The 25557-nt window shown below is 46.4% G+C and overlaps 8 protein-coding genes across 12 annotated transcripts; 3 read left to right on the forward strand and 5 right to left on the reverse strand.

The window, feature by feature from the left end:
- The first annotated feature begins 370 nt into the window (after positions 1–370).
- LOC128726944 (isocitrate dehydrogenase [NADP] cytoplasmic) lies at positions 371–3956 on the forward strand. 2 transcript variants are annotated; one of them, XM_053820794.1, is made up of 2 exons: positions 371–490; positions 2560–3956. In XM_053820794.1, the coding sequence occupies exon 2, from the start codon at positions 2568–2570 to the stop codon at positions 3807–3809; it is 1242 nt and encodes a 413-aa protein (XP_053676769.1). In that variant the 5' UTR covers positions 371–490; positions 2560–2567; the 3' UTR covers positions 3810–3956. The 2 variants fall into 2 exon arrangements, with proteins under 2 accessions (XP_053676769.1, XP_053676768.1); XM_053820793.1 differs by lacking the exon at positions 371–490 and adding an exon at positions 1099–1231.
- Positions 3957–4827: 871 nt separating this feature from the next.
- On the forward strand, positions 4828–7119 carry LOC128724846 (uncharacterized). The gene has a single exon (XM_053818568.1). The coding sequence runs from the start codon at positions 4828–4830 to the stop codon at positions 7117–7119; it is 2292 nt and encodes a 763-aa protein (XP_053674543.1).
- A 127-nt stretch (positions 7120–7246) lies between these two features.
- Positions 7247–8669, reverse strand: LOC128725901 (snurportin-1). Its single transcript, XM_053819675.1, has one exon. The coding sequence runs from the start codon at positions 8667–8669 to the stop codon at positions 7539–7541; it is 1131 nt and encodes a 376-aa protein (XP_053675650.1). The 3' UTR covers positions 7247–7538.
- A 787-nt stretch (positions 8670–9456) lies between these two features.
- On the forward strand, positions 9457–11099 carry LOC128725508 (uncharacterized). Its single transcript, XM_053819260.1, has 2 exons — positions 9457–9687; positions 9759–11099. Exons 1-2 carry the CDS (start codon positions 9457–9459, stop codon positions 10923–10925), a joined length of 1398 nt encoding a protein of 465 aa, XP_053675235.1. The 3' UTR covers positions 10926–11099.
- Positions 11100–12820: 1721 nt separating this feature from the next.
- LOC128724847 (transcription factor SPT20 homolog) lies at positions 12821–14828 on the reverse strand. The gene is made up of 2 exons (XM_053818569.1): positions 14825–14828; positions 12821–14304 (listed from the first exon to the last, which is right to left on the reverse strand). The coding sequence occupies exons 1-2, from the start codon at positions 14826–14828 to the stop codon at positions 12821–12823; spliced, it is 1488 nt and encodes a 495-aa protein (XP_053674544.1).
- Positions 14829–15949: 1121 nt separating this feature from the next.
- On the reverse strand, positions 15950–17316 carry LOC128723678 (uncharacterized). Of its 2 annotated transcripts, none has more exons than XM_053817441.1 (3): positions 17006–17316; positions 16743–16919; positions 15950–16639 (listed from the first exon to the last, which is right to left on the reverse strand). In XM_053817441.1, the coding sequence occupies exons 1-3, from the start codon at positions 17085–17087 to the stop codon at positions 16101–16103; spliced, it is 798 nt and encodes a 265-aa protein (XP_053673416.1). In that variant the 5' UTR covers positions 17088–17316; the 3' UTR covers positions 15950–16100. The 2 variants fall into 2 exon arrangements, with proteins under 2 accessions (XP_053673416.1, XP_053673415.1); XM_053817440.1 differs by having other exon boundaries at positions 15950–16657.
- Positions 17317–20518: 3202 nt separating this feature from the next.
- On the reverse strand, positions 20519–23229 carry LOC128726005 (uncharacterized). Its single transcript, XM_053819783.1, has 4 exons — positions 23072–23229; positions 21577–21739; positions 20806–20998; positions 20519–20727 (listed from the first exon to the last, which is right to left on the reverse strand). The coding sequence occupies exons 1-4, from the start codon at positions 23142–23144 to the stop codon at positions 20584–20586; spliced, it is 573 nt and encodes a 190-aa protein (XP_053675758.1). The 5' UTR covers positions 23145–23229; the 3' UTR covers positions 20519–20583.
- A 1258-nt stretch (positions 23230–24487) lies between these two features.
- On the reverse strand, positions 24488–25541 carry LOC128726075 (uncharacterized). Of its 3 annotated transcripts, none has more exons than XM_053819862.1 (3): positions 25192–25541; positions 24914–25083; positions 24488–24833 (listed from the first exon to the last, which is right to left on the reverse strand). In XM_053819862.1, the coding sequence occupies exons 1-2, from the start codon at positions 25419–25421 to the stop codon at positions 24927–24929; spliced, it is 387 nt and encodes a 128-aa protein (XP_053675837.1). In that variant the 5' UTR covers positions 25422–25541; the 3' UTR covers positions 24488–24833; positions 24914–24926. The 3 variants fall into 3 exon arrangements, with proteins under 3 accessions (XP_053675837.1, XP_053675835.1, XP_053675836.1); XM_053819860.1 differs by having other exon boundaries at positions 24488–24838; XM_053819861.1 differs by having other exon boundaries at positions 24488–24862.
- Between the last annotated feature and the right edge of the window lie 16 nt (positions 25542–25557).

The following is a 25557-nucleotide window of genomic DNA, read 5'->3' on the forward strand; positions in this document are numbered from 1 at the left end:
GTAGAGATTCCTTGAAATATATTATTAAATGTCAAACTCATGGCATAGCACGCTGTAAGGTACCTATAAACGGCAGCATATTTTCTTTGCTAAAGCAGAGAACTAAACAAAATATTATAACATGATTAATGTAGGTTTATAAACATATCGATTCGTCGATAAAATGAAAAAAATCAGAATTTCTACGAAGAAAAGTTTAGAAAACATTTGTAAACTTATTATGCTACTTTTTCTTGCTTGAAATATTGCGATTTCCATTACTGTCGTGTATTGACTGCTTTGACATAAAAAAAAGTATTTGTTTTTCGAACCGGGGTATTCGTGTGCCTTTTTCACTCAGTAGAAAGCCGGCATTTTTACTAAGCAGTTCAGCGTTTTATAAGTGAATTTCTCCTCCATTTTCTTCGTGTGATTTAATCAGTATATTGCGGTGCATTTTCCTCCAAACGACTGTTTGGATTATCTCAGAAAGTAATCAATTTAGGACAAGGTAAGTGTGCCAACATTTTTCTGTTATCTGCTATTTGCTTGCGTTGTGAAAAATGTGTATCATGGTGACGATTGTTAAATCCTCAGGGAGTATTCAACATAAATCTAGCCTTTAATATACTGTCGCATTACATAATAGCGAGAGGCTCGATATTATTATTGGATATTGAACTTCAATATGAACAGGTTCTTAAAGAAAGTAAATAGAATTACATTAATTTAGTCATAGAATTAGAGGTGACTCAGACGAATACACGATACAATGTATTCCATTGTTGGCTCGTTATTGACGAAACCGGCAACCTTCACAGAACTGCCCTTGCCTAACAAAACATCTACTGTAAATGCATTCTGGGTATATAAATAAATCTTGTAATGTAAAAGTAAACGATAACATAACACTCTAAAATTGCCTACCTTTAGGCGCTCCACCCCACATTGGCTATGCTGCCGTCACGGTTCTCTCCCGCTGTGGCTTCCATGTCATTAACCCATGCCCCCCCCCCCCCCCTCCTTCTCATTTCCCGTACTACACTCGGTATGTAATTCCGCGCCTCGTCAATGTAGTCAGCCTACTCGGCCACATCGGGTTTCATTCTTCGTTCGGTTCCGGTCAGTAGCGGTCACGCGGATCTCTCGGTGGCGTTTGTTCGTTTCGCTTGATCGTGAATTTACATACCACCCTTCCCACCTGCTTGAGAAGGTTCTCCCAGTTAGTCCGCTAGCAAAAGCATAAATTAGGGTAAGTGGCCATGCAGTGAAACGGGACGGGTTCGAACGGTGTTCGAATTTTTCTCCCCAGTGACGTGTCAAAGTCCATGATCATCCACACTTCGGTGCATATTCGTTTCAAATAGCGTTCCTTTTGGAAGCTACCATCGCATTCTACGATCCGGTTTAAGTTTCCATGGCAACTTGCACGGCTTCGGTAGATGGGACGAAGCGCAAGGGCAGTCAAAATGATTACTCAAACCCTCTCAAGGGGTTCGCTCGAGGGGTGTGTACTGAGTCCGTCGAAAACGGCGAGATAATCGACCGTCCGAGTAGGATCGGCCAAACTGGTTTGCTTGCCCTCCTCATCGTACACCTGCCTGTGTGTGCCCCATCCTTCCGTGTTCGTGATTACGTGGTCTGACGTAGCCAGCCTCTAGTCTGGACTGGAGTGGAACCGCCGCTCGATCCTCTATCGTCAATCGTCTCAAGCTTACGAATCTGGCGAATTCATGGTGATTTTTCTACTCACGTACTTTTTGATGAATGATATTGGATTTTTTTATGTACCTTTGACCCTCAAAAATCGCGATGATGGCGACGTTTTTTTTTTGGCAAGTACTACGTGCGTGTTATCACCAAACTAGAACCGCCGTAACCGCGAAAAATCAAGCTCCATGGAGACATCTGGCATATTTCTGGCTCTTATCAGCCACCGTGGTCATCGAGACAACCGAAGCGCGATAAACCGGAGAATAAGGCAACGATTTTAGCCTTTGACAACAGCACAAAACACTCCAATCGGTGCTAGTTAGCAGAGTGCTTCTTTTTTTCCCTTGTGGGCAAATGCTTTCAACAGTGCGCAATGCATTCCATGTCTAGCATTGGCTCCATGTAGTACGATCTGGCTAATGAGAAGCATGCGTTTTAACGTGCTAACACATCAACGTCATCGCCTTCGGATTTTAAACCCGCGGTCGGTCTGAGGGGCATTGAAATGGGCTTAGGACAATGATTATCAATTCTACGTGGCCTTCAGTGCCGGTGGAGTGAAGGCTCTTACCTTGGCCATGGAAATAGAAACCAGTAAACAAATACTCGTGCATCGGCAAAAAAGGCGCTTACGATCGCTTGTGGAATATTTACGCATTACTCTACCACGCAATGATCGTGAGCGGTAAAAAATGAAGTGAGCTTTTTTAGCTTTTGCTGTTGAATTTTGATTATTTTATTTGTACATTTTTTTCGCTTTGAATGCTCTAAACTAGTTGCTTATGCCGTAATCGACTGCGTGGAAAGTTTGAAGAGGTTGGAATCCATGACATAACGACAAACTTTCGCTTTCTCTTCCGGTTACAGCGAACAATATGGCAGCCAAAATCAAAGCCGGCCCAGTGGTGGACGTTCTCGGAGATGAAATGACGCGCATCATCTGGGACTCGATCAAGGATAAGCTGATCCTGCCGTTCCTGGACATCGAGCTGCACACGTACGATCTTGGTATCGAGCACCGCGATGCCACCAACGACCAGGTGACGGTGGATTGCGCCGAAGCGATCAAGCGCTACAACGTGGGCATCAAGTGTGCCACCATCACGCCCGACGAGGCACGCGTGGAGGAGTTCAAGCTGAAGCAAATGTGGCGTTCACCGAACGGCACGATCCGTAACATCCTCGGTGGAACCGTGTTCCGAGAGGCGATCATTTGCAGCAATGTCCCGCGGCTGGTCCCTGGCTGGGAGAAGCCCATCATCATCGGACGTCACGCGCACGGTGATCAGTACAAGGCGACGGACTTTATCGTGCCGGTACCGGGCAAGCTTGAGATGAAGTTTACGCCCGCTGATGGCAGTGCACCACAGACGTACGTCGTGAACGAGTACAAGAGCCCAGGTGTGGCGATGGGCATGTACAATTTGGACGATTCTATCCGCGACTTTGCCCACTCATCGTTCAAGGTGGCTCTGGACCGGAAGTTCCCACTCTACCTCAGCACCAAGAACACGATCCTGAAGAAGTACGACGGTCGGTTCAAGGATCTGTTCCAGGAGATCTACGAGAAGGACTACAAGAAGCAGTTTGATGCCCTCGGCATCTGGTATGAGCATCGGCTCATCGATGATATGGTTGCCTACTGTATGAAGGCCGAGGGTGGCTTTGTGTGGGCCTGCAAGAACTACGACGGTGATGTCCAATCAGATACGGTGGCACAGGGTTTCGGATCTCTCGGTCTCATGACGTCGGTGCTAGTGTGTCCCGATGGACGCACGGTTGAATCCGAAGCTGCCCACGGTACCGTCACGCGGCACTACCGACAGCATCAGCAGGGCAAGGAAACCTCTACCAACCCGATCGCTTCGATCTTCGCCTGGACACGTGGTCTGTTGCACCGCGCCAAGCTGGACGATAACGCGGAGCTGAAGCGATTCGCCGAGACGCTCGAGAAGGTGTGCATCGACACGATTGAGTCGGGATTCATGACCAAAGATTTGGCCATCTGCGTCAAGGGCATGGCCAACGTGAAGCGCACAGACTACATGGAAACGTTCGAGTTCATGAACAAGCTGGGTGAAAATCTGCAGGTCGCCCTCACTCAGAGCCGTCTGTAAGGAAAGGGGTGTTGCAATATGGTTCGGCAGTTGCCACCCACGGGTGCATTTACGCTTTGCAACGTTTTCGGTGCATTCATTCATCCCGTCGATTAATTAATTTCGTATTCGCGTATAAGCAATGGAGAGGTCATTTTTGTTGGTGAAGTATCAAAAATAAACCAGTTTTTGGGCATTTGTAACAAATATACGTGCAATATGTTGCTGTTTTGCATTCACATATCCGAACATGCAGTATTCTTCTTTAATGTTTTTGGCAATGAATCATCTACCATATAATTAAGGCATAAATAAGCAAAGCTATTATTTTAAAATGCTTGTTTGAAACTAACATAATTTTAAATTTACATTATTTCATATTTTAAAATAATTTAACGACGGCAATAATAGATGAAACGACCGTCGAGTTTTGAAGGGAATTCATCGTGCAGGCTGACGTTTGTCAAAAAGATGTCAACGTGGGCGAGTGCGTGTGTAAGTTCGCAATTGTTTTGAATGGTACAATGCTGTATTGTTCATATAGCTGCTGTGTTGAAATTTGTTATTCTCACAGTGTAAAGTATACGTAAACTATTTTAGTTTTTGTTATTTTACAATGGCATTACGCGTTTAACTGTATATCCTTGAAAACCACGTGTTACTATACCATAAAAGTGTTACACAAAGTACGCCTTTGAACAACATCAAGAAGGCAGGAGTCGCGAAACACAAGTGACGAAATATCTCTTTTACCTATAAACAAATCACAACGCACTTCATGTGGAAACTCAAACGTGACAAAGTTCCCATTGCCCACATTGGTATACAATTGTTCTAAGTGTCACATCATAGAGAAATTTGAATTTCTTCCTGGAATAGTGTGTGATCGAATCAACCAATACCAGGTACATCCACATGATTTAATGATGGCAAAGGGACGCGGGGGTAAGCCATCGGAACATGAATGCCCTTGTGGAAAACGGGTAAAGCTAATGCTTAATTTCTCGCGTTTTGTATTCATCTGCTTTCAGCCAAACAGATGGCAGATCAGCAACCAAGCACCTCCCAGCAGCAACAGGGCGTAGTAAAGCAAGAAAATCGGAACAGTCGTAAGCGTCGTTTATCGATGAATCGAAAAAAGGGCAACAAGAAAGGTGCACGAAGTCAGGATGAGGCTGCGGAGGTGCCTAGTCCATTGCTGCATCCTGTTTTCCACAATTTAAGTTCGTGCGCGGTGGGCGAAGAGATGGCTACACTCATTCGAACCTTGCAACCAACGAACCACGACGTAAATCGGGCTCTCAATATGGTAAAGGACGATCTGCGGCGTGTGCTTGTATACCCGCAAAACCAGGCAACGATCTACGAGTTTGGTTCGATCAAATCGGGCTTGCTGCTGAAAGACAGCGATCTGGACTTCTATATTCATTATGCGCGCGAGAAAAACGAACGCGACGAGCAGATCAAGCTCATTCACATCACCTGCAGCCGCATGGAAAAGGACTTCAGTTTTACCAAAATGACGAAGATACTGGGCGCCAAAGTACCGCTGCTACGGGCGATACACGTGCCAACGAATCTGCAGTGTGACATTAACTTCAGCAACGCCCGCGGGTGCTACAACAGTAAGTTTATCAACGCGGTCATAAAGTTTGACGAGCGCATCCACCACCTGACGCTGATTGTGAAGTTCTGGGCACAGTGCGCATTTATCCTGACGCCCCACAAGCAGTTGAACTCCTACTGCCTGACCATGATGGTGATATTTTACCTGCAAACGCGCAAGCTGCCCGTAATTCCGTCGGTGGAGGACATGCAGCAGGGTATCCAGCGCATAAACTACGGACCGTGGAACCTAGGCTATCCGGTGGAGATTAAGTACAAAACGTGGAATGTGAATTCGGTCCGGGAGTTGCTGGTGGGCTTTTTCAGGTACTACTCCGAGTTTGACTTTGCAAAGAATCTCATCTCGCCCTTCGTTGGACGGCTCTGCTCGCTCGAGGAACTTGAGAAGAAGACGATCCGCGAGCTTGCGCCCTACTACCGGGCAGTGGAACGTGAGGGCTATCCCGAGTTCAACGGAGGACCGCACATATCGATACAAGATCCGTTCGAGCTAAATCTGAACATTGGCAAGGTACTGCGCATGAACATGCTGCTGCAGCAGATGAAATTAAGCCTGAAGCATGCGTATGACCTGTGCCTGCGGTTTCAGGGGAAGGAGTTCTCTAAACTGCTCATTGCGCTTTTCACCGACGTGGAACGGTGTGCTAAGAAGCCGAATAACCCCCCTCAACCGGTGCCGTCCACTTCGACCGCCAAACCGAACAACACCGTTGTAAACGGGACCGCTGAACAGCCGAGCACTTCCAGCACAACAAACCTCGCGCCCGGTGGTAGCACCAAGCCTGCTGCTACCGCAGCGGCCAACCCACAAAAGAACGGCATTCGGGTGATGTGCTGTTTGCCGCCAATCGAAAACGAACTGTACCTGGTAAAGCAGATACTGCAGATGCGAAACGCAGAGTCTAAATCGATTATCACAGACGAACGCGTGCGTCAGCTGTGGGGCAAGTGCATGATGGATTTCATCGTGGACATCTTGCGTAAGCTTTTCATGGTTAAGGTGGAACCCATCGAAACCCCGCACGATGTCGGCGTTAAAAACGAACCCAACGGCACTTTGGACGAAGCAGAACCAAAACCCAACGATCATGAGGCACCCCCCAGCACAGTTCGCACGTTTCAGCTTACATGCGAGCGTCAGGTATTTATCTCCCGCAAACGTATCAATATTTCCAACGAGGAGGATCTGAAGCGGGAGATCGAAATCTCCCAGAATCGTTGGGAGAAGAACCACACGTTGCAGTTCACGACGCGCATGGAACTGGTCGAGGAAAACAACGCGATTGAGTTACGGTTGCCGAGTGACCAGCCGAAAAATGGACTGTTTCGGTTGTTCATTGACACGTGCTTTCTCGTGCACATTCGCAAGTGTCTGCGAGGCTACTTTATGGTGATGCTGAGCAAGACAAGCGAAAAAACGCGTCAAATAAAAATCGACGAGGCATCGGTTTCCAGTGGAAGAAGTAGCAGTGACCTCGGGCAGCCGCAGAAGAAACCGAACCAAAGCGGCACACCGGTGCCAGCGGAAGAAAAGGATGCCTCTGTGGAAGCCGACGTGAAACAGGACGATCAGCTAAGTCAAGCTGCAAGCAATGGAACGGGTCCATCCGAATCCACCGAAGCGGGAGACGGTGCAACACGTCAGGGTAACATACCAGTGGGTAGTACTGAAACGGGTCCGGCAATAGAGCACAACAAAAGCTAATACTTAAACTAACGAACCCTCCGCTTTGGATGACTTTTTCCTTCCAACATCGAGTGTATGCTGCGGTTCCATGGGTGCATGTTGTTTGCTATAAAGAATTTATTGAAAAAACTTCTTTACTGTCCTACATTTTTAACGGGTTTGTTTTCAGCACCAGTAGCATTCACTGGCAAAAAGGACAGATTATACTCATCGCAACTAGAGTAGCCGGGATTGTGTTCATGTGACGTGTGCTTCGAATTATGAGTAAAATATGCAGCTAGAATTATGATTTAAATATTTTAGTTTTATAAATAAGTTTTGTCAATTTTAAATGCAAAGCTACGTTTTACAATGTACAGCGAACAAACAAACAGAAATGTATAATAATAAACGACATGGATTGAATTTACATGGTGTTGTTTTGGCATGGTCGTCGTTCATTCGCATTTTTCCATTTCAAGTTCTCGCATGGCGTCTTCCGCGCTCGGCTGCAGATCCTCATCATCCGAATCCAGTGGCGCTGCCTCCATGGCTTCCCACAGGGAATCGTCCGGTTGACTATCCAGAGACTCGTTCGTTGTTTCCATCCGTTGCGTTCCGGTTTTATTACGACGATTCCGTTTGCGAAACTCCAGCTGGCGATCAAACTCTTTGATGTACTCTGCGTAGTTTCCAGTGTAGGTCGCTGGTTTTTTCGAGAGATACCGTTCATTGACCAACCCCGGGGGGAGCTTTATTACGTCGTTCAGCATAAACGGGAACAGCCAAACCACTAGCGGAGTCTGCCCGTACACGTAGAAAGACTCTTTGTGATAGAACAGGTATCCATCAAGCCGCGGTGTGTCGTTGGTGAAGGCCGGATAGCTCTCCCAGCAGCTGTGCATAGATTCCGGGTTACCCAAATCGAACGACGGCAACATGCTCAATCGAAAACTCTTCGTACTATTCGCGTTTTTAGCATTGAATTGTTCCCCTAGCTTGTCTTCGTGAAACTTTGATTCAATCCACGCGAACCGGAACTGACATTCACAGTTGACTAGGTCAATCTGTCCAAGCGCTAGAGCGTCAAGGATATAAAACGTACGATCGTTGGAAAGGATGCTGTCGAGCACGATCGCTTTTGCACGCAAATTGAGCTTTGTTCGTACGGAAACTATCGAACGCCCTCGTTTGTTAAATGCCACGGCCATGCGTTTGCGGAAAACCAACAAGCAACGCTGTCCAACGGGGCATGGTCGCACGAGCCAGTTCTCTAAATCGGACGGTCGTTCATGCATCCATTCCGACAGCTGCACCTTGTTGGCAAACAGCTTCGAAGTAAAGGCTCTGAACCGTTTCTTAGTACGCTGTTCGTAACGATTCTGCTGGTATTCCATTGATTCATCGTGCAGGTCTGATTCAATTTCGTCCAAAAGTCCCAGTCGTGCTGCATCGACTTCCAGCTCGCGGGATGCTTTTTGCTTCTCCAGCAAACGCTGTCGTCGCTCCTCTTGTAGCACCGAGTCCGTTCGCCCATGGTTTTTGTATTGGTCAATAAATCTTGAAGTGGGTTCCTCGTTGTCCGACATTGAAAAATTTGATCTATCTCGAGACGAATCAAGAACAGTATTTCCTCTATTGTTCAGCAACTACTAAACAACTGAAACATGTTCAAAAATTAATTGTTTACTTTGGTGGAATGTTGTTAAACAGATTCTTCCATTGAGTCGACAATGTTAAAGCCTCACCTCCAATGAGTCGTGAGCCGGTTGAATTTCACAACTCTATCGTTCGTTTAGATTCGTATTCATTATTTCTCTTGCACATCAAACATTAAAAAAACATTTGAATTCAATCTCTGTTCAAAATTCCACACCGTAACCTGTTAACCACAACAAACCCTTCGATACAAATCTAACGTTACTGTCAAACTGCTTCTATGATTTGCGCTCACAACATACGTTCTCCAGCGATGTTTTGCGATGTTGTTGTAGCATACATTATGTTGTAATATCGCTAAATCGACATAGTATCCGTTCCGCTACGGTTTTCTGAGGAATTTTCCCTATGACGTCACATCAACATGCGCACTATGGGATTCACAATGTGCGAAAAGAGTAATGCTTCGACAGAAAAGCATGTTTTATGTTAAAAGGGATTCTGCGCCCTTTGTATGTTGTTGTTCTTTCTGTTGCGTAGATTTAGGCGTATAGCTAGACGCAGTGTAGTTTTCTACCCCAAGTTAGGTTATTGTTTTCCAACCAGCACCATATCCGTATTCTCCTAGCCATCACAACGTTTTGCACGTTTATGTTGCGTTTCACCCAGCACATCTTCCACTAGGGTGTACAGTTCCTGCACAAAAAGTATTCCATCATGGTAATACAGCGCGTTTGGCGTAGCACGGCTGCTTCTTCGATTAATACAACGCCACCCACCGCGACAGTAGCTTCCTCCGTGGCCTCCACCTCGGGGTCATCTGCGGTGGCTGCAGTTGCAACAAGTGCCTCTGAACCGCAGCCAACCAGCAGCAGCACGGCATTAAATGCGTCCGAACCAGAACCAAGCAGTGCATCACAACTAATGGTGACTACGGGAACGAGACAAGTAGAACGATATAGAAACAAATGCAACCTACAAAAAACAGCATGTGACTCAACGGTTATGCTCAATTTCAGAAGCTGAAAAATGCACTCTCCGGCGAGGCTACTCTAGAGGCACTGAAGCAACGGTACGGCACGGGACGCTCGTTCGTCAGCCAAACGGCCAATGATGCGGCCATTAAATCGCTGGAACTCCTACGCGCCAACATTCAGTGCTATTTCGATAAAGAGGTCGACGTGATCGTGAAAAAGTTCCACCAGACTTACTTCGTGCCGGCAATTAGAAACATCAAGGAAAACCTGGGCGAGGGAGCCATCTCCGAAGAGGCGCTAAAGAGCGTGTTTTGTTCCTTACTAGAAAACACCAAGGCGCAGTACGGCAGTCAGCTTTCCTCGCCAGCAGGCAATTCGCTCTCACGTGCCAACACGCCCGGAATGGAGCTCAGCGATTCTGACTCCAGCACGGACAATGCACCAGCCACCGGTGCAGCGACAAGTCTGCTGCATCAAGCACTGAAGCGCAAGCTTCCGGAACCGAATCAGCCGGATCTGTTCAAACGGCAGTACTTTCTGCACGGTCCTATCTACCCCCACGTCCAGTATCAATCACTGCAGCCCACCCAAGCGAGTAGTTCGGTGAGTGCCGTGGGAAATGCGGCCTTTTCCGCTACCACGTCCCGTCCTTCGTCCTTAGCCATCCCGACCACGGTCATCACTCCCGAGAGCCTGTTCATTCTCGACTTCAAAGCGGCCCGAGCGCTAGGCGTTGCTGATTTTCGCGATCGGTTGGCTAACAAGCATCCTGAGGTGCTACGCTACTGTCCCGACAACCAGGACCGTGAGTGGCTGCTGCAGCAAAAGCAGGTGACGCCGCTCAACAAAACTGGCCGCTTCTTCTTGCTGGCGCTGGACGACGTGAAAAAGCTCATCGAACGGAATGCTTTTGAGCACGCTCCTGCCGCAGGACGATCGGGAGAACTGCACGGCTTCAAGGTGACGGAGATCATCTACGCCAAGATACAGAAGCTGCTGAAGGAGCTGACCGATCGGCAGCGAGTATCCGATGGTTTCGAATCACCCAAGGTACCGGCCGCCCAAAGCAGACCACGATTTTCCTCGCTCAGTTCCTCGCACGCCACGCTGACTGCGTTGCTTTCGACGCCACACTCGCAGCCCACCGACTCCGGAAGCAGCTCGCAGACAACGGTCAGCATGGAGGGTGCCGATGCGAAGCGTAGCTAAGCTTCCGACTCAGTTCCTGTGTGCATATCATGGCGGATGGCGGAGATAGCCGCCACGGAATGTATTGTATAGGTATAACCGCCACGTGGCTGGTAGGTTTCTTCGTGGTTACCGCATCGGACTGTGTACGCTTTTGGTGTATTTTGGTGAATTTTTCAAGAAATAAATAGACAAGAAACTGGTATCAGTTGCATTTTTCCCATCTGGCGATATATCTGTATATTAGTTTCCACGGAAAATGGCGTCAATTTTCAGTTTTATTGGCGGACGATATTACTTTTGAAATACCTAAAAAACAATCTTTTCTCGTTAACCTACTAGAAGTCCCAGTGCGCTCGATGTTAATCCGCCAAGCCCGAAAGCATTGCTGATAAGATCTGTAACGTGAATAACGTTGACTCATGAAATTAATTTGAGCACGTAGTATCACGATGATGATACTTACTCGTAAAGGAACTCGATGATTGCATAGGAGATGTTCTCTGTGGCTGATACGCTCCATAATAACTGTACTGCGGATACTGAGTCTGCAGTCTCGCTGGTTGCTGATATTGCACGTACGATTGCACCGGAACTGGGGGCTGACTTGGGGTCGTTTGTTGCTGGTACTGAGCCACTGCCTGCTGATACTGCGCCAGGTTATACTCGTAGTTTCTCAGGTCCTGTAGATATTGTGCCATTTGTTGCTGGTATGAAGGTTGGGTCTGATAAGCAGGATATGTTGGTGCTTGGTATTGTGGCTGCACTTGTGCCACTGGGATATTTGCACTCGATTGCATGCTACTGCCTACGGATGTTAGTGTTTTTATTTCCGCTGTGTACGAGCGTCTATATTGGCTAGGAATCACGTACCGTAGTTTGGATTGATTTCTACATTTCCCACTCGACCGCTGAATCTTTCTTCCACTGTTATTTGGACGTTGTTCGGCTGACGATTGCCTGCTGGAATAGCAATAAGGAAACGATATATTCCAGATATTTCTTGTAACTTTTGCTGATGCACTATTAAAGCACCTGTTTGCTGTGCTGCGCATTTGCTTCCACCGAACAGCACAGAAATCCACGTGAGCACGATCGCTGCGTCCAACTCTTTCATCACACCAACTAGAACTGTTTAGATAAGACGTTCTTCTAGCAAGGAACGGCTAACCGTTTGACTCGCAAGCTTCACAGTTACCAACACGATGGACATCTTCACCAAACGCCGCCACTGGTTGAAGCGTTTTATTCAAATGGTTCGCGAATAAACCAGTTTACGATACGAGTCTCTTCGGGTCTATACCCAATAGTGGTTACTAATGTGGCTATTTTAAACTGGTAAGAGTTTTGGTTTTGAGAGTGTTTTTTTCCATATTTATAATCCATTTTTTATTTTGTCGAATTAGCATGCTATTAGCATTTTCCGGAAGATATTTACATTGCAAATCTGGCCAGTTTGATTCAACCATCGACCTTCTCTTTACTGTTAACTTGTTTCATATTTCTGCCGTAAATCCATACTCTCTTTGAAGCTAGGCTTCATTTCGTTCAGAGAAGCGAATGAATCGAACTACTAAAAACATCATTTATGAGTTTTTTTTTATTTTTCTACTGGGGTTCACTAGTCAAATACTTGTGGGTGGTCTAATAAAACAAACAATCTAACCCTAACCAAAGTTACAACAAATAACAACAACATTTACTAACTCACAAACAAAGCTCCTACTAATGATTATGCCATACCGTTTATCATTTGAAGGCATGTAACTTTTTCAAACAAATAAAATAAATAGAACTTGTAAGCAAACAAACAACAGACAACATATTCGTACTACAAATTCTTATAACATATTTTAGAGCTATTTGTTTCTACTGCTTTTGCCTATTTTGACTTTAGGCTTTCGAAAGTTTTTTTTTTAAAAGCCAAATCCTTGCTGGTTGGACAAATGATTTCCAAAAAGTTGCTGCTGTTGCGGATTCCCCAAAGCATACTGTTGTTGCAAAAGCTGGCTCATCAACTGTTGCTGCTGGGCTAGTTCATTGCGCAACCGTTGCTGATCAACTTGAAGGGTTTCAATAGTACGGTGCAGTGTTTGTTGCTCTCTGAACAGCTGCTGTTGTGCCGATTGGTATGCCTGCTGCTTGGGTAGCTTTCTTCCGACCGGTTGGGGTTTGAATGGTTGCTTTCGCAGCACCTGCTGTTGTGCCGGTGGTGCTGCAAACTCTTGCAACGGTGCACGAAACGGAGCTTGTTTCATTTGCTGGTCTATAAAGGCTTGTTCTTGAACCTGGAGGCCGGAGAATGCTTGTTGCTGCTGAATTGGCTGAACAGCAAACTGCTGCTGTTGGACGAGCTGATTATGAAACGTTTGCGGTGCAGTTACCGAATCACCAAATGTTTCACGAACTCGATTGCCGCCTCGCTGCGGTCGAACAGGACGAATTTCAAAGGATTGTCGTTTCGCTTGTTTCTTTCCCAGCTGTTGCTGACTTAACTGCTGATTACGTAATGCCCCTCGCGGAACTTGCTGAACTCCCACCTGTCGCTGTTGCTGCTGCTGCTGCTGCTGCTGAGGTATATTGTTCCTAAACTGTTGCTGTTGGGCTTGTTGATTTCTCACCAGCAGTTGTTGAGCTTCTTGGTTTCCAAATGCTTGTTGCTGAACCGGTTGCCTGCTCAGCCTTTGCTGATCAATTATTATGTCCACGAAGCCTTGCTGTCCAACTTGCTGAAGTTGTTGTTGGCTTGTAAATGGTTGTTGCTGCTGTGGCTGCTGGGCAATTTGATTATTCACTTGTTGCTGCTGACTTAGCTCGTTCCTCAGCCGTTGCTTTTCGGCTTGTAAAAGATTTAAATTCCGCTGCAGAGTCTGTTGCTCTAGCAAAAGCTGCAACTGAGCTATTTCATTTTTCAGTATTTCCTGATCGGCCTGGGGACCTCTGAATCGTTGCTGCTGACCAGGTGGAACGCCCAACGGCCTTTGCTGGGGCACTGGAGCTTTGAATGCTCCCGTTTGCGGGTTTGGTACGTTTCTAGGTAACTGAGCGGGTTTATTCTTTAGTGGGGGAGCTCGTTGGATTCCAGCTCTCAGCAACGAAGCTTGCTGCTCCGGCAACGGAGGCGTCTGTCGGATCCGGAGCCTTTGCGGACCAGGTTGCCGTCTCCTGTATTGCTGTTGTTGCGCTTGGCGCTTTCGATAGAGCTGCTCCTGAACCTGACGGTTAAGCAGTAGCTGCTGCTCCACTATAGCATCTTCGAACACATCCGGATCCACAAGCTGGCGCCTTATTCCCTGTTGCGATGCTGCACTTGCACCATAATGCACCTGCCGCGGTTGCCAAGGAGACGCTTCACTCGGCTGGTCAGCTCGCAGTGGTGAAAAGCTTTTCCGTTGAATTCCTTGCACACGAGGTGTTTGACGCAAGTTTGTCGTTACATCCGGAGTACTTTCTCTTCGAGCGGCGATTGGGGATGATTTCGCGTTTAGAATACCATTCGTTCCACGAGAATCTGCAGATATAAAATGTGTTTGAAAGTCGTTTTTGGACTTTTTCACTAGATATCCTTTACCGTAGTTTGAAGTGCTTTCCACTTTCCCTACACGTCCGTGTGCTTTCACTCGAGCATCGAGTTTGGGCGAAGGTAGCTCTTGAATAGCTTCTAAAGATAAAAATTTCAATTAATCCTTGGAAAACGAAATTGAGCTGGGTATTGCGTATTGCAAAATTGTCAAACTTTATTCACCTCCTTGCTGTGGCTCACAGTTACTGCCGGTGAGTAACAGGTTGATCACGAGCAAAAGCCCAAAAATCACGTTTAATTTGCTCATGACACAAATCGTACAGCCAGCACGCACGATCTCCGGTAGACCGTCCTATACTAAACTCCAAAAACGCATCGCAGGATCTCGAGAGCCTACCCATGGCCTCACAGCATAGATTTCACTATCAATCGACGGTACCGTTGCGTATCGGCTCAAATATCTGGAACTAAACCGGTTCATCCGTAACAAACGCGTCTCCAGATCTATGTGAGTGGGTCCAAAATTTTCGGAACATATGATTTTTGCGGTTTCGCACAGGCAGATGAGACCTTAATTTTAGCAAATCGGTCTGCGCGTTTTCGCCGAATGACCGTTCTGATTTACATATCTTTCATCGTTTCGTGTCCGTGGCAGGTTTCACTTTGCATATGATTAAATTTTCAAATAAATACAGTTTGTGAAAAGTGAAACTTATCGATATGGTATTAAAAATGTTTCTGATATTTATTAAACATCCTAAAATTTTCTCTTAAAATTTTAACTTATGAAGCTATTAAGTTTATTACGGAGGTTTGTTTGATTTATTTTTTTAATTTAACTTTACGTAACATTGTAAGAAAGCAAATTGTATTACACTGATAATTGGTTGAAAATAACAGATTAGTAAAACATAAAAGATGATAAAGCTTTAAAAAATAAAATTAATTTGTCATAGTTCGACTGCGCACCAGGCCTAAAAACACCTGACCTGACAGCTGAAAAATCCTAGGAATCCTGAATCAGTTTTTGCAAACAAACCGGTTTTAATGAAATTGTAAATTAATATTCCGGAAAAAGTTTGTTCCGGAATAGTAATCATGGATCAAGCTGTTAACGTTCCGTGAAATTCGTCAGAAGAAATGGAAAGGATAAATATGTATTTTCAGTATGCGATCATGCTACTTATATAACTTCGATACAAACTCAAAAAACACAGAAAATGTATTTTTAGGCATTTTAGCAATGATGGCAATCATGTAACGACGCATTTCAACGAATCAAAATGTTAGCTAAACATGGTTTATTTATTTATGGTTTGTTGAAAGTATTTTAATCAAAGATTTCATGATTTCAAACGATAAACGACACCATATGACATTTTGCATCTTTTGCATCTAACATTATAAAATGGAAAATGTTGGAGCAGGAAAAATGTTTTAGCCAAATTTGCATGGTAGAAAAATGGTAGCAGGATAAATTAGCCCTTTGTCTAGCATATACGAATAAAGGAATGAATTTCGATAGATAAAGCAATGATATTTATTGAGCCAACCGTACGATCGCGTTCGTTTTCCCGCTGGACGAACGGCAGGTGGAAACATCTAGGAATAAATTAAACCAACACACACACACAATCGCTGTATGCCCGTTTCACGTGGCCAGATGTGTTGCCCTAGTACTTCGTCCGCAATTTCGCAGGCCGATTATTGCGCAACTGTTGCTGCTGATGCAGGGCAACGGCTCGCCGACGTTCTTCCGGAACCGAAGCCGGGCTGCCATAAGCCGTGGCATGGCTAGTAGCCGATCCACCCTTTCCGGTGCTGTAACTGTTGGCAATCGCAATGGCGCCTCCGTTGGTACTTCCAAATGTGACCGGAAACATTGGTCCTCCTGCGGGACGACTGGCGCCTCCACGGCGCGTTCCAAAGCTCACTTCATCCGCTTCATCCTGTTCGTCCTCGGGCGAGTCCAACTGAACGGTAACCTTCTTCTTACGCTTGTCCGAAACGGCAGGAACTGCTGGTGCCGGCAAGGCGTCCTCCAGCGGAACTTCGTCCTCAATCGGAAAGTCTAGCTCACTGCCAGCGCTCGATTCCGGTTCCAAAAATCCAGCACCATCGTCACTCTCCGGGATCTCGTTCTCCGGTACGGCTGAGGCTGGGTATGCATCAGCGAAGGACTGCACCGAGGGGAATCCGGAAGTGGTGGGATCTGCGGGTCGGCAGTCAGCTGTTAAAGGCAAGCACGACACAATAGTCGAACATCCGGCATCCAGCATTGCTGGATCAATCGCATGATCAATTGCTTTGCTTACCCTTGAAGATGCCAGTGCCGATGTTGTCACCAGCAGCGAATGCGGCCACACCACTCGTAGCCGATCGGCGGAAACTACGCAGCCGCTGGTTCTGGTACATGGCGTTCCGGTACATGGCGTTACGCTGCATCTGAGGGAAGGCCATCATGGGAAACGCGTTGCGGTAGTACACGAACGCTGGAGAAGGTTGAAACATTGAGGAAGAGAAATTGCGATTGAATTTCACGGTTGGCTAGAGCTGACGAAATCACGGGCAAACACACCATTCTGCGGATACGGGAACGGATAGGCCACACTGAGTGCAACGCCGCACAAAAGGACGAAAATAACGATCGGTTTAGACATTGCGCCTAAATGTTTGCACTACGCTTTACACGTTACTCGCGCTCGCCGATTGAGCTTCACTTTCAAAATTCTTCACCCTACAGCCTTTTAACACTGCACAAACTTCTGGTGGTCGTGGCCAGACGCACCACGTGGATTGGATGTTCGTTCGTTACGGTCGGGTTGTTGGGCAACAGCTTCGCAGGTGTGGCACTGGCTGGAAATGCAAGGGTAGATCTCGTAACCACCAAACTGATCTCCCACAACCGACTGACTGATAACCATCACTCCTGGGCTCAACGTCTTTTATACCTGGTCGATCCGAGCTGGCCGTAAGTTCTTGGTGTACGGACGCTCCCTCGTTGGTATTCAACCCATGGGTAAGATATTATTGCCTTGCATGGCCCCTAGCCGGCGTCTTCTCGCACTCCCGGTGTGCGCCAGCGAACGGCCAACGCTTCTTCATTTCGTATGTGCGGCTATTGATTTTATTAGATTTTAGAATAAATTTAAACCGAAGCTTCCAAAGTTGCTGCAATGTGAGCAATGGTAGTAATAATACTATAAGGAAGGGTGAGCTGTGTAGGGGGCAAATATCGCAATACAATACTTAATGCAGATGATCGTAAGAGTTTCATCAATGTTGCAGAACTCTTTGGCCAGAGAAAAGAGGAACAGAACTAAAGAAGAACGACGATGAACAAGCTAAACCGCTATCGATTGCTCCACGCAAGCCACATTGCAGACGTTTGATCGCGAGTTCCACTCCAAGCAACCTACGTAACCTGGATCGCCTGGATTCATTGTGCATTGCAGTCTCGTCGGCCGGCAATATCGATATTATGAAGATATTTCGACGAATTTCATCGATCCAGACATCGGCCTGCAAATTGGACAACCAAAATGGATGTCAATCATTTCGTGACATCTGTCGCTCGGCCATCTGTCCCGGTGACCAGGATCCCGGTTCTACCAGGCCAAGCACGATTGTTCGCTGCCAACCTATCGAAGCTCTGCCGACACGAGCGATCGAACAGATCGATTCCGGATGCACATTCCGCTATCGATCGGTGGGGTATTGTATGATAATTTTGGCAAAACTGCTACCGAGGCCTAGTGGCGGCCTGCGAGACCGGATCGAAAGGCCAGCAACATCACGTGCGCTGGTCGAGAGCGCAAGAGCTGTCACCGTTTGACTTAATTGCTCCATTGAAATAAGATTCATGAAGTGATGGCTATAAAACATAAATAAAAAGCGTAAATTATTTCCCTTTTAAGTTCCTGAGCTTACGCACGTACGCAGAAGCTCAAGTCGTGGAAGCTAGCCTCACAGCTGGCGCTCTGCAAGAAATGGCAGTACTGGATTTGTGAGGAGCTTACATTCCCATAAGGGTGTTCCATTCGCTGGATACTGGTTAGTCTTGATGGTTGGATCGTAAAACATTTATTACAATTTATGCGATTTTATTGCATTTCGCAGTCAGCCGCACCGAGGATTCTTGCCATGGGATTGCAGAGGAACTGCAAATGCGATCAAACGCTGCCGCGCGGTTACCGAAGGTGTAGAATACAGAACAGGCGTGGTGACATAAAAATCATACCATCCGGTCACATGCTCATCTCTGTGTTTGGGCCGAAAGTTGGCAAAAACGATCAATTACGATGGAAATGGCATGGTAGAGAGGTCTGTCTAAGTCCTGGGAAAAAGTGCACAGCTTGGGTCATAAATTTGTAACTTTATTTGGCGGTTCTTTGTATGCCAACCACGGATACGGAACGTGCTGCTTGAGATGATATACAGTTAGAAGAACGGAAATGAATGGTAGATGATCTTCTAGATAATATTAGCATTATTATTTTATGTTTTATAGGCATCATAAAAACTGGCGTTCATTCAAACAGAAATCATAGGTTCAATGAACTGATTAAAGAAATGTAGATGAAAAACAATCCAAAAAACCATTATGAAATAAATGCATGTAAAACAAAAAAAAACATAAATTAACATAAAAGAAAAAAAACCAAGAAAACTCTAACTAGAATAATCATATGAAGATATAATTCTTTCATTCGATTTTTTATTGTCTGTTACTATTGAATAATAATTGAATCGTTTGTAAATTTAAAAGCAATTCAACACAAACCTGAGCTCCAATAAAAAGACAAGCAAATCACATTTGTGTTATTCTTCCAAAACGTCGATCTGGAACGTGTGAACAAGTTTAAATTCGTCACCTGGAGCCGTTCCACTGTGTCACCAGTTGGTCGCTGGCCAAAGTTGGTGGTCAATTGATATGGATCGGAGCAACCGATCGCAACCTACCCAGTTGTGGGCTAAGCACGTCATCATTGACATGATTTTTGAACTAGTTAAATTTTTCAGCCGGTTTATAATACATCCATCGTCGCTTCCCAGGGAGGAAAGGAGTCCGAAAGAGCAAAAAGCAACGAGCCGCTCGATACACTTGCTCACGGATGTCATGTTTAAGATCGACAGACTCCAGAATAACAAAGAGGAACAATAAAATATTCACCGTCTTGCGATGGCGCGGCCTGCTAGATGTACGGCGTGTAATTTCCATCCGGGAGCCGGCATCATCCTGCATATATCAATACGCTGACACCGCACACCCCCGGCGGAGCGTGGGCAATAAAAATGACCCGCTGATTGATGAAATGCCTGCGAATAAATTATGTTGAACGCGCCCGGCAGGTATCCTGACAAAACCCCACCCCGATCGAGCGATGGCTACTCGATGAATCATTGACCAATGAATCACAAAAGGGAGGCCTTGCTTTGACGCGAGTCCCTGCTGGCGGGCCCTACGACACTGGCAGAACCGTCTGGAAAGTACGTAAAATTCTCAATGATTCGCACCCGAGGCTACACCCCGGAACGGGACACGCGGAGGCGTTCGATTATGCAAATCCAAACTATCCCGCCAGCTGGTCCCGAACGTCAATCGGTACCGAGGTCCCGCGTAAGTCCGGCTCGTGCGACGGTTGTGGAATAACAAATCGGTGCGTACCATCAAACACATATTATGCCACGCCGAGGAGCAGGAAGGACGAGCGAGACTGAGCGGAGAGATCATGTTCTTGGTTGCGAAACCGACTACGAATATTGTGTGGCTTGTGTTGGTTTAAATGGCGCCTCAGGAGGTCTCAATCGACAAAAAAGGCTGCATCGTAATGTTAGGTTTACCCCAAAAAAAAAGGTTTTTAAATAGGCCACCAAAGCCAGGTCCGGGCCACAGACATCAATTAAGATTCATTTCGTTCTCTTTATCGTCGTCTTTACTCTCCCGGGCCAGAAGCTAACATACGATGTAAAATTGTAGATAATGTCGTAACTTTGGCTATAACTAACTAGTGGATTATAAAAGTATTACTCTTTAACATAATTCAAATCAGATTTATTTTCGATCAGGCTACTATTTCCTGTTCCCTGACTCATCTCAAAAAGCCATCCATTGTCCGCTCGATCCCACAGCGACTTGTTGCTAGACTGGAGGTTTTACTTTTTCGAAAAACTGATGGAGCTGCCCTGCGATACGCTTGGCTGTCCGTTGGCCACCGAGAATCCACCGCTATACGAGAGGTTCACATCCTTGTTGCCAGGAAGCTTGTAGCTCTGGCTACCGGATTGTCCAGCGGAACCCTGGAATAGAGAAGCACAACCACATGATTAAATCCAATTCGAGGGCACATCAAGCAAGTGTTTGCTGCTTAATCTTACCGAGAATCCGCCTGGACCAGCAGAGAAGCCCTGCGAGGCTGAGTTGGCAGCAGAAGCTCCGAAACCACCGGCCGGACCTTGATTGTAGAACGACTGAGCACCAGCGTTAGCGGCACTTGCGCCGAATCCGTTCGGTCCGTAGTACTGTCCAAAGGCGTTGGCGTTAGCATTGGAACTAGACGCACCGAATCCGCTGTGGAAGAGAGAAAAACAGATATACAAAACGAACAAACGAGCAAGAGGTGTTTTAAACGCGCGGTAAGTAAGCCCCACACTAGTTCGATCGACGTCGATCATTAATCTGGATGTGTATCCTTCAACGGAGACGTTAAATGTCTCCTCGAAGCTCATCGTACGTGGGTCGAATTTAAGACTCGCTCGACCAAGCAGAATGTAGACGAATAATAGGACTGCAAATTCTAGACGCTTTTACTGGCGTTTTACTTCACGTCGTTACGCTGAGTAAATCCTGCGCATGTTTGAATCTTGCACACGATCGATCGACTAAAATCAGGGTGTGATAAGCGCCATCTACATTGTCGTACAAGACCGTGTAAAAGGCCACCGCTTCACAGCTTCGCAACTTCTGCGCAGCAATGCAGTGCACCGCCGCATCTAAACGATCGTTAAGATGTGCTACGACACCCGAATGCCGAATGTTGCGGGTGCGATCGCGACCAAGCGGACTCAAGGTCAAATCGAAAAAGGCCGCACGAAAGATGGGAGAAAAGAAGAAGCACCGAAAGCGCCGAAACAACCCCAAGAACTTACCCAAACTGGCGCTTTTGGCGCACGAGCACCGCGTTCGGTGGCACCAACAGATCTAGCACGCTGCGCACGTTGCGTCGTACCGCCGGATTCGCCTTTCGCACATGCAGGGACGACTCCACCAGGACCTCGTAACCGTTTCCGGCTCGATCACGCACGGACGCATCTGAAACGGAGCCACAAATAGTATATCAATCATCTACTGGATGCTGTTTGCTTAGTTTACATTTGCGGGTACGACAGCAAGGACACGGTCGACATTTAAAATTCGATCAAGCAACCATCGCCCAGCTGTGTGAAGGAATATGGCAATATTTGTGACGATCTTTTGTCTATAAACAATATATCATCATATCGACGTTCTTCTCTGGGATCTTGATAGGATCTTAACTCTCCTTTAATGAATAAGATTCTGTTTAATTAATGGCCGTCGTTTAACCATTATTTTTTCCATTTTTAGTAAACATCAACGCCACATTTAAACATCTCAAAACACGACAGCTCGATGGTAACGATTTTTTGTGGCTAATTTACATACAAGGCACGACTTGGCCAACCACTTCCATATTGCGCACGAGAATAAAACATATTTACCCTCGTAAACATGCGATCAATTATGCGCTGATTGCGTTTTTTTTTCTCTCTCGTACTCAAACAAATAAAAACCAGTTCCAAACCAGCCATGTCTGCCAGAATCCCTCCGGAGGCGGATGTCGCAGATCCGCAGATCGACGCGGTAGCGAAGGATAAGACGATGCTATCGATTTGTGAATCGGGTAGATTCATTTTCGCCAACCGGCTGAACCAGTCTTTCCGGTTTTTGGGGCTCCATCCGACTCAAGGTGTCCAAAAATTATAAGCCCCTCTCCCGTTCCTTCTCCTTGGCCGAAGAAAAGGTCATAGCTTACGGATTGACCTTAGACGTTTGGTGCGAGGTTTCATTTAAACGAATAATAAACGAAGGCCTTCTCGTAAGGCTATGGTGCAAACAACAAAACGATGTTTAAATCTACATACAAGGCAAGACAAGAGGATTAAAAAATATTCTAGTCTGTACGAGCTAAGGAACCAAAGGAATCGTGCTGTAAACTGAAACATAATGCCTAAAATTCATATAGTTACTTCAAAGGAATATATATATGATTTACATTTTTCAATACAATACATTGCAATATTTAGGCACTTGGTGCAGTATTTTATACATCTATTGAAAGAAATACATTAGCATCACTCTATGACAATATTTCTAAAGGCGAGATCTTGTCCTTTCAATCTCCATTACGATGTTTTGGTTCCTTACTGAATTATTCAACACTTCCTCAACACATAAGCCATTTTTTTGACACCTATTCTTATTTTAAACGACAAACCTCTGTCTGATCAGGCGCACAGATTAAAGGTCTTTTTGCCTGGCCCATGGGGTCACACCCTTGTCGAATCGCACAGTGACGAGTTTATCAAGCTCCACCATCAAAATGCCTTCCAACGAACGACTTACCACGACCATCGTGCTCCGCGAGGACGCCAAGCACCAGCGCCGAAAGAACGATCACTGCGACGAATCTGTTCATTCTCACTAACCAAGGAAAAACCTTCGACTCGATCTCAACACGGCTGCGTGGAACTTCTCGGGGCGGGAAGTGAAATCACAGAAAACACTACCGGTCACTAGCGAGGCTCGCAGCGCTCTGATATGCTCGAGACTTCACCGGTGATCTCCTAGGCCCCCGGTCAGACGATCGTCTCAAGATGATGCTGTACGTCCTCGCCTTCGTCGAATCTCGTTTCTCAGTAGCCGATCGGACGTCCACTTTTGTTTGTTTGTTTTGCGCTTTATCGCTGGGTGGGGATCGACTGATAGTGTACTGGAGCCGGCGTCTTGCAGCCGATCGCTGGGGAGTCCGGATTTCCCTTCCTACTCGCACAAACCAGATGTCAGCGGCCGAGCCGAGACATATTGACGGATAATCCCCGGTCCGTACTGCTGGCTAACGGACCGACTGGCTACATTCTTTGGCTCGTGGGGGGATCATGTCCACTATCGCATTGTACTGCCTAAGCCATTTATCGTGCATGTTGGTTTATGTCCCAACCCACCCGGCCATCGACGAAACGGGCGTGTATGATAATCGCAAAAAATCGATGACCTGCCAGACGATGGAGACGCGGGTCCAATTCTCAACGACACGTACCAGCATGAGCGGAAACCGGTCAGTGGTCCACACGAACGATCACTCTGGTTGCTCGCCCGATTCGAGTAGTTTAGCGACCCCGTTTCGAGCAGTTTGCATGCGCCCCAACGAATGGAGTTGGACGAAAATAACAACACAAAAATGTAACGCACTAAACAAAGGTCGTTCGAGCTGGGGGAAAACCCCAACCAATACCAATACACAGCGAACATCGCCGTGAGATCGCGGGAATGCACTGCACGCGATCGAAAACTGGTTTCCGTTGCGTACGGTACGTTAATTTGGCCCGCACGTAAAAGCACGCTGTTGGTTGATGGACAAAGTAGACTGCCAGAATGCGGCTTTTGCCCCCCTGAGAGGTCCTCAACGACGACTTATTTTGGTACATTTTATCCCAGCAGTACACCTAATGAGGGGTTTCTCCGTTGGCTTCCCGAGTGATCAGATTATAAGTATTCCTGCAGGGTAAAATGGATCCCAATCCTCTCGATTTGCATAATTTTGTGCTTGATTTTACGAGGACCAACGATTGGCTCGTTAAACCTGTTTTCCCTGGAATGGAAGCAATTGAGGAGCGCAAAAAAGTTGAGCTTTGTGACCATTAAAAACGGAGAGAAAGTCAAATCAATTACACAAACGAAACGCAACGTAACGCAAATATTTCATTTCAATCAACATTATATCGATTAAATCACGTTTTGATGAATGACCAAACATGATTTATTGTCTTTTTCCCATTAATAGCGAGGGCAAACAGTGAACCATAAATTAAACTAAGCTAGCCTGTGCGTTTGGAAAGGAATACAAAGCATTGGTTTAATGGATCATTGAATGTTAGGTGGACACGTTTTAATTTATTCCACCAGCTGCGCCAAGAGCTGGATTATAGAGCATTATGAATTTACATATTAACATTCACACACTTCACTGCGGCATGACATGAAAGAAGGCGAAACTGATCCACTACGAGGCGATGTTGCGGCTCGAAGCCCTATTGAAGGATGCCGATGCCACACATCCTGGGAACTAAATTTCCATCCTAATTCCGCCATTATCCACCACGACAAACTAATCTGCGAATGAAAGGTATTGGAGAGCTGATCGGAATTATTGATTATTGCGCGGTTGTGAAGAAAAGTCTCGCTCACGTTCGGACAGTTCTCACTGCTTTCCGTGGTCCAGTTTGGCCGCGTTGTCCCGCTTCCAGTTCGGTACGACCTTTACGTGGTGTTTGCCCAAATGCGGCTGGCCTTTCCCATGGTCCTTTGGGGATTCCAGCCTGTTAACGTGCGACGTACCGTGAGTTACGTGATCGTGGCTGTCGGATCACCGAAATAAAAGGAACCCAAAACAAGGAGAAAGGATTTACACTCCAAAAAAGACGGCTATTGCGCAACGGTGATATGGCGTTCGTGACGCAACTGACCGTATTTCACGTTTCACGATCTGTTGGTGCTTCTGCCGCGACGCAGCAGAAGGTTTCCGTACGTTGAGTGAAGTTTCCACGATCACTTCCTCGTGTACGCTGGCACCGTCCGCGAGCGTAGGGTATTCCTGTCGCGGGTCCTGCTCGGCTGGTAGCGAAAGGACACAACCCAGGAGTAGCACTAAACCAGCAACCACCAGCAGCCATCCGGAGCTACTTGAACGTTTCATTTTGCGAATCTTTCGGCCACTTGAGAACTAACGTCACGCAGCACTAATTACCGATTGCCAACTGAGGCTGTGGAAAATGGTACGCTGCTAGACGCGTGCAATGCATACAAACGAGCAACACTTCCCTAAGTCACCC

The sequence above is a fragment of the Anopheles nili genome, chromosome 3 (assembly GCF_943737925.1).
Source record: "Anopheles nili chromosome 3, idAnoNiliSN_F5_01, whole genome shotgun sequence".
Taxonomy (NCBI): Eukaryota; Metazoa; Arthropoda; class Insecta; order Diptera; family Culicidae; genus Anopheles; species Anopheles nili.

Excerpts from the sequence above, each read along its gene's own strand:
- LOC128726944 (XM_053820794.1), top strand. The coding sequence starts at position 2,568 with ATGGCAGCCAAAATCAAAGCCGGCCCAGTGGTGGACGTTCTCGGAGAT.
- LOC128724846 (XM_053818568.1), top strand. The coding sequence starts at position 4,828 with ATGGCAGATCAGCAACCAAGCACCTCCCAGCAGCAACAGGGCGTAGTA.
- LOC128725901 (XM_053819675.1), bottom strand. The coding sequence starts at position 8,669 with ATGTCGGACAACGAGGAACCCACTTCAAGATTTATTGACCAATACAAA.
- LOC128725508 (XM_053819260.1), top strand. The coding sequence starts at position 9,457 with ATGGTAATACAGCGCGTTTGGCGTAGCACGGCTGCTTCTTCGATTAAT. Across the intron at positions 9,688-9,758 it reads TGACTACGGGAACGAGACAA|AAGCTGAAAAATGCACTCTC; the intron begins GTAGAACGATAT and ends GCTCAATTTCAG.
- LOC128723678 (XM_053817440.1), bottom strand. The coding sequence starts at position 17,087 with ATGTCTAAACCGATCGTTATTTTCGTCCTTTTGTGCGGCGTTGCACTC. Across the intron at positions 16,920-17,005 it reads GTTCCCGTATCCGCAGAATG|CGTTCGTGTACTACCGCAAC; the intron begins GTGTGTTTGCCC and ends AACCTTCTCCAG. Across the intron at positions 16,658-16,742 it reads CGGCACTGGCATCTTCAAGG|CTGACTGCCGACCCGCAGAT; the intron begins GTAAGCAAAGCA and ends TGCCTTTAACAG.
- LOC128726005 (XM_053819783.1), bottom strand. The coding sequence starts at position 23,144 with ATGAACAGATTCGTCGCAGTGATCGTTCTTTCGGCGCTGGTGCTTGGC. Across the intron at positions 21,740-23,071 it reads CGCGGAGCACGATGGTCGTG|ATGCGTCCGTGCGTGATCGA; the intron begins GTAAGTCGTTCG and ends GCTCCGTTTCAG. Across the intron at positions 20,728-20,805 it reads CTGGTCCAGGCGGATTCTCG|GGTTCCGCTGGACAATCCGG; the intron begins GTAAGATTAAGC and ends TCTCTATTCCAG.
- LOC128726075 (XM_053819862.1), bottom strand. The coding sequence starts at position 25,421 with ATGAAACGTTCAAGTAGCTCCGGATGGCTGCTGGTGGTTGCTGGTTTA. Across the intron at positions 25,084-25,191 it reads ATCGTGAAACGTGAAATACG|CCACGATCACGTAACTCACG; the intron begins GTCAGTTGCGTC and ends GTGATCCGACAG.